This window comes from Sminthopsis crassicaudata, chromosome 6 (genome assembly GCF_048593235.1).
Source record: "Sminthopsis crassicaudata isolate SCR6 chromosome 6, ASM4859323v1, whole genome shotgun sequence".
Taxonomy (NCBI): Eukaryota; Metazoa; Chordata; class Mammalia; order Dasyuromorphia; family Dasyuridae; genus Sminthopsis; species Sminthopsis crassicaudata.
In genome coordinates, this window is record NC_133622.1 from 112,336,781 (window position 1) to 112,346,738 (window position 9,958).

Consider the following 9,958-nt stretch of genomic DNA (forward strand, 5'->3'; position numbering starts at 1 on the left):
AGGCAATTTAATATTACATGACTTTTTGAAGTATATCAAACATATTAACATGTATAATAGATTTTACAAACCTTAAAATGCTATGGAAATACTAGCATAGTAGAAATATTAACAATTACTATGATAAGGGTAAGAGGCAAGAGACGAGGCCTCTAAACCTTTAACCTGCTTTGTTTTCAAATATATTTTCCAGTATATTGGTTGCTGCCTTCCTCTTTTCCCACCTTGAATTCAACTGCAGCTTTCTTCCATCTTCTGCTTTCAATTATAGCAAGAACATTCTTTAGATGGTGTAAATCTGTTTCAGGGGTTGCCAAATTATATCCTTCAGACCAAATTTGCTCACATTGTTATTCAGCTACAAGCAAAGAGCATTTTTTAACATTTATAAATATTTTTATTGTATTTTAAATTATAAAAGCCATTCTTAACTCTCAGACTGCACAAAAAAAACCATGTGGCCAGCTGGATTTGAGTCTTAGGCAATAGTATGTGGAGTCCTGGTCTATTTGTTCAGACTGGCTATGAACCTCACTTTTAGAGCAGTCATAGTTAATCATTAGAGGCAATTTAAAAACAATGTGATATCTAGCACACATTTTCAGCCATCACTAACAAAAAGAAACTATATAAGACCTAACTATGGCCAAAGAATTAATTGCCTGGTAGGCAACCATTAATGATGATCTTCTAAATGCTGATCCCTAGAAAGTAGACATACCTGTTTACTAGGGCTATGCTTGAAGCCTTTTTCAGTGTGATAAAACTTGCTGGAGCTCATGTTACATTTAAGTGACTTTCAAGTCATCTTTATTTAAAAAGGTAGTATGGCCTAGCAGAAGGAATTCTAGAAAATCTGAGTATAAAATACTTCTTCCAGTTTACTGTCTGGGTGACCTATACCACTTAACCCCTCTTGGTCTCATTTCCTCATCTGTAAAATGAATGGGTTAGACTCTTTCTTGAAGGTCTTTTCTATTTGTGAATCTGTCACCATAATCTACATCAAAATATAACATCAGAAGCACTTGTTGAATATTATGATAACTCATTTTATTATAACTTCATCATAATTATTTAAAATTTCTATAAAAATGTGTAAACTTTAAGAAAAATGACTGTTCTAAAATTAAATTCAACTTAAATATACGTTAAGTACTTGCTATATGAAAAAATTAAACTAGGTGTTTAGCATACAAAGATAGATAAAAATAATAACTATAGAGCATTTACTGTGTTTTAAGTGATTTAAAGTTATCTCATTTAATCCTCATAATGATCCTGGGAGGATGGTACTATTATTATCCCCACTTTACAGATAAGGAAACTGTGATGTGGTAAAACAGATATGATGCAAGCCCTGACAAAAAGAAACACTAAATACCTAAATGACATTATAGCAGAATGTTAAGAACATTCCTACCATAAATTCATTCTTTAATCTCAAAAAGTCAGGGAAAATAATAATTGCATGTATTCTTTATAGAGAGGTAGCATAATCTAATAGATGGATGTCAAACCTTAGAGACAGGAAAACTTCCTAGATTCAAACCACACTTTTAATATATATGAACAAAGGCAATTCATAAAAACTTTAGGTCATTCTGTCAGAGGAAAGCAATTTATAGCAGATGAAAAAACCTGTGTGATTTTGGGTAAGTTACTTGTTTATCCTCTACGTCTCAGTTTCACTTTCCTGACTAACAAATGGGTTATGGATCATAAACTTAGAGCTAGAAAAAAACCTTAGAAATCATATATGCCAAGCCCTTCATTTTACAAATGATCTCAATTGATAGAGACCATTTTCAAACAAATCCCCTGTATTGATTGATATCATAGTTCTGGATTAAATAACAATGACAAAAGATATAGCAAGAGACTTCTGACTATCTAGCCCCATATTAAATATATATATACATATATACTTAATTGAGAGTTACTTTGATATAAAATTAGGATAAAAACCAAAGTATCTTTTATTAGAGTAAACATATTCAAATATACTTAGCTTCCATGGTTCAATATCAGACACCATTTTGTATGTAGTAAGTAAATTAGGTAGATAAGAAAGGTGTTAATGCTTCAATGACCTAAAATATTCTTAGAATCTCACTAATGACAGTCTGCCTAAATTATATAATTTGGAATATTTGCCGGTTTAACCCTTTATAGGTTTGACCCTCAAAAGGGCTTTTGGTGTCAGCTACTAGAAGGAGGAAAAACCAAATGCCTTGGGAAAAGTAAAGGGCGAAAATATCCATCAATGGATCTAGAGGTACTGGTTTGGTTTTGGTTTTGGTTTTGTTTTTCCTCCAGTTTTTGAATTATTTTGTTTTTTTAAAAATCCCCAAGCAAAAGGTGCTACAAAAATATAGTAATTTTCCTGTTACATAATCAATTTTCAATAATTTTCTAGATTTAAAGAATACTTAACAATAACTTTCTAACTTATTATTGAAGTTAATTATGCCACAAATACTGTACACACAAATATGTTCTTTTAAGTTAAATGAAACTCTGACTCTCCAATTGTCTAGGCATTTGCCAAATAGGCTGAATTTAGAATGAAGCATAGAAATAATATTATCAATTCCCTATACTCTTCCTAAAAACTTATTTTTTTCAGAAAACTTTAGAAGTTTTGTCAATTAACTAACATGTTTCAAGTCCTCTGTTGGGTCCTTGTGGATAAAAGAGATATCTAAAATATCTTCTGCCTCTAATCTTTTTGCAATATAATTGAAAAGGCAAATATAATCTACTAGATAAAGATAACAGGCTAGATTTAATAAAACTAAATTGTATGAAACTAGACAAGAAATACAAGAAGAGTATAGAGAAGAATGAGAGCTATAGGTGCCAAAATAGTCAGGAAAGGCTTCAAGGAAGTGGGAGGCTTTGACTGAACCCTGAAGAACCTGAAGTATTCATATAGAATCAGGCATCTTAATCATTTTTATGTCTGCCATTCTAGTAAAGCCTATGGAACTCATCTCAGAATGACAATTTTAAATTTATAAAGTATATAAAACATATACTTTAAACATATAAAACAAAATATATGCTACTTTAAAGCCCAGCTTCTTAAAGTATGGTTCATGATTCCATATGGGATCTTATCACTAAATGCAGGGGTAATGAAATTATGATTTATTTTCAGTATTTGATATGTATGCTATTTATATACTTATATATCTTGGATTATGTAAAAATTTCTTGGGTGAAAAGGAGTTATGAAGTGGAAAAAGTTTAAGAAACTCTACTATAAAGGAAACCAAATATATTGAAATAAAATTATAAATAAATATTAAGCCCAAGTGTAAATAAATATTAAGCCCAAGTCTATGGAATCCCCATTAAGAACCACTGAATTATAGGAAATATTCAAGGTAATTATTTGCCTGCTCAGTTTGATGAATTTGAAATTTTTGAAGACATATTCCCAAAAAAGACATGGATATGCCCATTGGTACCTTATTGAAAGAATTAAAGACCTATGATTCAGTCTCGGGTGTTTGGGCTTTTCTAAAGGTAAATGGTTGGCTTGGTTTGGGGGAGAAATGGATTTCACAGTTTGACTATGACCCCAAGATGAGTTAATTGGCACAGACTCTTGAGAAGATGAATACCTTTGAGAAGAGCCACTCTTTTGTGGCTACTACTAAAGGTAGCCCACAGACCTGCTTAATGCGCCTGCTTTCTTTTTTGCATTTTTTTTAAACTGGAGAACCACTAAGAATAGGGAAAGGGGTCAGAGAAGAGGAATAGGAACCAAAGAAGGAGTATATATATAGGAAGAAGAAAGCCATTAATGGTTGCTTTTGGAACTATTAGACATCTGATATGTTATCATCTAGATGTCTAGACAATAAGAGTACTTCAGGAATTCTTGAGAATTCCCAACATCAGTTTCTCTACCAATTCTTTTCAATGAGACTTATGAAGTGATGTCAGTTCTTTCAATAAAGTGACTGGAGGAAAATCCATACTCTTTTTGGAGACATGTTATCCGAAGTTTAGTGTTATCAACTATTAACCCCCCATTAGACTAAAAATACATCAAAATCATCTAGGAGTATCCTTGACCAATCATTAAGCCATTTAACTCAGGGGAGATTATATTCCTATTTCCATTTCTATAACAACGTATTCCTTTATGGCAAAATGTCAATCACAATAAAAAAGAAAACCAAGAAAGTGATAAACTATCAAATACAAAGACCAAAACATTTGGGCAAAGAATCTGTGTTAATAAAAGCCCATCAATATGACTTTAGTGACATTAATACATGCTATCATTTCATTCTCCAGCTCCCTTATCTAATAGGAGAAGTTAAGCAATTAATCAAGCTGGAATAAGACAAGATTGAACTATTATGAGACAACCTATAGAAATGAGATAAAGCTGTAGATAGAATGAGAAAGAAAATATGATATCACAAAACCAAGCAAGACTGCCCCTACTCCTTTACTGTTTCAAATTGCTTAGGTCACTGGTTGCACTCTTCTTTAATAGATTAAATATAATATTTTCACTCTATGTAGTATCACTGTTAATTCCTATCTCCCAAAGACATGCCAGTTTTCTCCATTCTCATCACTAGTTTCCTTTTTTGTACCTTCAATCAGACTCTTTCCACACTCAATCATAGTCCTGCTCATTTAGATAATATACAAGGCCCATGGAGAAGTTTTTTACTTAGGAGTTGTCTTACTGTCATGGTCCTTGAAAAATTGTTCATGGACTAATTGTGCTGTCAATTGACTCATTAAGGAATCACTGGATACTGTTGACTAATAATACAAAAGTAGACAATTTAGCTTATCGTGGGATGTTAAACACTTATGTTATTGAGGGAATCCTCTTAAAACGCCAAACACGTACATACACACAAAGTGCAGTAAAACAAAGGGAAAATTTGGGCTGAAGTGAGGGGGAGGCATTTGGAATAGGAAAATTAAATAGAGGGAAGGTAGGAATAAAAATAACCACATAGTGATTTGGAGGTTTCTAGAACCTCCTAAAAATATAGACTATTACCTAATTAATAACTTTGTTTTTGTATTACTTTGTATGTTTCTTTATCATTCAGTCTAGAGCATTCCTCTCCAGTTACTACAGAGATCATAACGTGGAACTGTCCAAACTTCTGCACAGACTGGGGCAACCTCTGCCATCGTGGCTGAGACAGGAACTCCAGAAAGTAAGATAGCACTGGAAAAAAGGACCAGCTTTATGTGACAATTACCTTTATAAAAACAAATTTACAGAAGAGGTGTGTATGCACTTGTGATTGTCAGTTGAGGGCTTTGTGAGTAACTTTCTCTCTGTTTCTCAAAAGAACTAAAAGAAGACAAGAAGAAATATGAAGAGAAAAGAAAAAGAAAATTTACTATATATGCACATACTGATTAGCACTGATTAATCTCTGAGTCAATTTTTGAGAAACAATGCAAAATGCATTATTTGATATCCAATATGAGACTCATTATATTCTATTTTCTGTTCAACAGAAAATTTCCAAAGCTGAATGTACAAACAATAACCTTTACCATTTTTATTTGTTTGTTTGATTTTTGTTTTTGCTGAAGCAATTGGGATTAAGTGACTTGCCCAGGGTCACATAGCTAGGAAGTGTTAAGTGTCTGAGGTCAGATTTGAACTCAGGTCCTCCTGACTTCAGGGCTAGTGCACTATCCACTGCACCACCTAGCGCCCTACCTTTACCATTTTTAAAGGTCCAATTGCAATCTGTCAGACTAAGAGCAAGGGCCCAAAATGTCTATCTATATATTTTGAGATTGGGAATAACTCCATGTTTGAATTCAATGACTCACTGTTTTTTCCTTTTATATTATCTATTTAATTTTGATATAATTTATTTAAAAAAATAAAATCTTCTCACACTCCATTTATTTTATTTAAACTTTCATGATTTATGGTCATTAGTCTCCCTAGTACTTTGCATTTCTTCCAGTATTACTTGAGACCCTCAATAAATTCTGATGATTTACTAAAGAATGTGAAGTTAATTTATGTTAATTACACCCAGAACATAAAGACTTTTCTCCTTTTACCTTTGGAGGAAGTAGGCTGATCAAAAACTTTGCTGAAATTCCTGCAATTTTTGCTGTTTATCTTTTGTCTGCTACTCTGGAAAAGGTGTTTCATCATGGTTGTGTAAACCCCCTACCAATGATTGTGCTTTGAGATAGTTTCACGGAATACTTTGTCATAATGTCACTGGTGGGTATGAGACAATCACTAAAAGGGTCCCAAATCCAATCAAGCTATTAATCCGATTATTTACACCATAATCATGGAAAATATGTGAATGAAGTGATAGAAAAGGGCAAGGGAGAGCAGAAGTCAAATCTTGCTTTAAAAAAAAAAAAAACTAAGGATATTTATATCTGTTTATAAAGTATCCTAAGACACATGCATCCTCTATCCTCTCTAAACATTGGATTTTAAAATTTGGAAACCATGAATATTTTTCCTTCCTATGTGTTTTATTTTATTATAGTTGTTATGAACCCATGAACAGTAGTCTTCACCAATCACATCCTTCATTGAAAAAGATCAAGATTATAAAAAGAAAAAAGTATCCTTTTTATTCACTTTGTCCTTCTAAAAATTATTTTCTCACTAAATACCTTGTTTCTTAGTTCAAAAAGTCTTTGTCAATCAAAGGATATATTCCCCTTTCTACTTAGGGTATTTCAGTGTTTTTTGAAAATTCTAGATGGGTGTTTTTCTATCTCCCAAAGATATACTTTTTAATCCCTTTTAGTCAATTGAAGTTTAATGTAGTTTTGACAATTTGTGAAGTGCTACTAGAAATAAAATTACCATAGACCAACAATACAGGGTTACCTTGGTAAAATCAACTATCAACATAGGCTTTATGCAGAAGAGTTTTGCTCTGAGACAAAAACTTTTTTAGACTGGCTGGAACTTGGCTTCATTAATTTGGTAAATAAATAAATTAATTAACTTATAATATTACTCCTTATGTAACTATTGGGAACTTAAAAGGACCAATTTTTAAGAACTCAGCTTTTTTAAAATAAAAAATAAACCAGGCCATTTATTAATAGGAAATAATCAAGTTTAGTTTTTATTTTATTTTTTCTCCTCAAGGTTATGACTTTGACTCCATTTCAATGTGATTGGGGTAAGGAACAGGAAAATGGGGTTTATTTATTCTATGAAAACTAGTGATAGCTATGAGGTTCTGATATTTGGGGGGAAATTCTGATAGTTTTGTTGTGTTTTTTTTTTCAGTTCAGCAAATACACATTGAATACCTTCTCACCATGACTAGGTACTTGCAGAGAACAAAGATGAATAAGGTATGGTCTCTACTTGTCAGGGAGATATAACCAGGAAGGAAGTAGAAGTCATGGAATCAGAAATCCTAGATGTAGAACTGGAAGGGAACTTAGAGGTCAGTAGACTCTAACCTCTTATTTTTTAAAAATAGGCAAACTGAAACCCAGAGAGGCCTTGTAACTTACTCAATGTCACATAGATACAAAGTATCATAGGTGGAATTGAAACCTAGGTCAAATGATTCTGGAACAACTCGTATTATTGTATTGTATTATCCTAAAGGATTTCAACATTCATATTTGCAAAACCTTATAAAACCAAATTTTTCTCCTTTCCTTCCCCCTCCTCTAGACACAAGGAGTATCTAATGTACAATACATTAAATATGTATGATTCTCATATACATATTTCCACAATTATTATGCTGGATAAGAAAAATCAGATCAAAAAGAAAAAAAATGAGAAAGAAGATAAAAAGTAAGCAACAACAAAAAAGTGAAAATACTATATTGTATATTCAATCCCCACAATCTTCTTTGTCAATGCAGATGGCTCTTTTCACAATACCATTGGAACTCACTTGACTCATCTCACTTTTGAAAAGAGTTACCCATCTCCATCAGAGCTGGTCTTTGTATAATCTTACTATTGCTGTGTACAATGATCTCCTAGTTATACTCATTTTACTTAGCATCACTTCATGCAAGTCTCTTCAGGCCTTTCTGAAATCATCCTGCTGATCATTTCTTATGTAACAATAAAATTCCATAGCATTTACATGCCATAACTTGTTCAGCCATTCTCCATATGATGGGTATCCACTCACTTTCCAGTTTCTTGCCACTACAAAAGGGGTTGCTGCAAACATTTTTGCACATGTAGGTCCTTTTCTATTTTTTATTTCTTTGGGATATAGGCCCAGTAGAGACACAGCTGGATCAAGGGATGAGCACAGTTTGATAGCCCTTTGGGCATAATTCCAAATTGCTCTCCAGAATAGTTGGAACAGTTCACAATTCCACCAACAATGTATTAGTGTCCTGGTTTTCACACATTCCCGCCAACATTTATCATTATCCTTTCCTGTCATCTTAGGCAATCTGAGAGGTCTGTAGTGGTACCTCAAAATTGTCTTAACTTGCATTTCTCTCATCAGTAGTAATTTAAAGAATTTTTTTTCATGTGATTAGAAATAGTTTTAATTTCTTCATCTAAAAAGTGTCTGTTCATATCATTTGACCATTTATCAATTGGAGAATGGCTTGTATTCTTATAAATTTGAGTCAATTCTCTATATTTTTAAAATGAAGCCTTTATTAAAACCCTTGGATATAATTTTTCCCGTTTTCTTCTTCCCTTCTGATCTTGTCTGCATTGATTTTATTTGTACAAAAACTTTTTAAACTTAATATCATCAAAATTATCCATTTTGCATTTCATAATGTACTTTAGTTCTTCTTTGGGCATAAATTCCTTCTCTCTGAAGTAGACTATCCTTTGTTCTTCTAATTTGCTAATAATATCACTCTTTATGTCTAAGTTATTAACTCATTTCAACGTTATCTTGATATAGGATGGTGTGTGTTGGTCAATGCCTAGTTTCTGCCATACTAATTTCCACTTTTCCCAGCAATTTTTGTTAAATAGTGAGTTCTTATCCCAGAAGCTGGGGACTTTGAGTTTATCAAATGCTAGATTACTGTAGTCATTGACTACTGGGTCTTGTGAATAACTTATTCCACTGATTAACTACTCTATTTCTTAGTACCAAATGATTTTGATGAGCACTGTTTTATAATATAGTTTTAGGTCTGGTATAGCTAGACCACCTTCACTTGCATTTTTTTCATTAATTTCATTGAAATTCTTGATTTTTTGTTCTTTTTATTATTATTTCTAGCTCTGTAATTTCTTGGAAGTTTGATTGATATGGTACTGAATAAATTTGTCACTTTTATTATGTTAGCCCAAGCTACTCATGACCACTCTATATTCTTCTAATTGTGTAAATCTGATTCTATTTGTGTGGAAAGGTTTTGTAACTGTGTTCATATAGTTCCTGACTTTGTCTTAGCAGGTAGACTCCCAAATATTTTATGGATTATTTTAAATGGATTTTTTTTGTATCTCTTGTTGATAACATAGAGAAAGGTTGATGATTTTTTTGTGGATTTATTTTGTAACTTGCAATTTTGCTAAAGTAGTTAATTGTTTCAATTGATTCTATAAGATTCTGTAAATATACCATCATCTCATCTGCAAAGAGTAATAATTTTGTTTCCTCATTACCTACTTTAATTCCTTTCATTTCTTTTTCTTCTTTTATAGCTAAAGCTAACATTTCCAGTATAATATTGAGTAGTAATAGTAATAGTGGGCAACCTTGTTTTATCTCTGATCTATTTGCATATTTCTTCTTTCACATTTCTAGAATTAAATGAACTAATTTGTCAGTCAACTCTATTTTCAGTCTTGTTATAATTTTTTATTCTTTATTTTTTCCCACATGGGAAAAATATTTATATTATTGTAATAAGGGAGGAGGAGGAAGAAGTCTTTATATATACACAAAAACATGTATATGTATATATACGTACACATATGTAAACATATATATAT

At 32.0% G+C, this 9,958-nt stretch overlaps 1 protein-coding gene across 6 annotated transcripts in view; it reads left to right on the top strand.

Annotated features, from left to right (window-relative positions):
• Positions 1-9,478, top strand: part of NDST4 (N-deacetylase and N-sulfotransferase 4) — a 390,250-nt gene extending 380,772 nt beyond the window's left edge. For 3 of the 6 annotated variants that reach the window (XM_074272775.1, XM_074272776.1, XM_074272777.1), the window contains exons 13-14: positions 2,176-2,278; positions 5,097-6,376. In XM_074272775.1, coding sequence (XP_074128876.1) covers positions 2,176-2,278; positions 5,097-5,216 — 223 coding nt within the window. In that variant the 3' untranslated portion in view covers positions 5,217-6,376. Of the gene's footprint in view, positions 1-2,175; positions 2,279-5,096; positions 6,377-7,291 lie in introns of those variants that run through there. The other 3 variants (XR_012483095.1, XR_012483096.1, XM_074272778.1) reach the window with 3 other exon arrangements.
• The last annotated feature ends 480 nt before the right edge of the window (positions 9,479-9,958 follow it).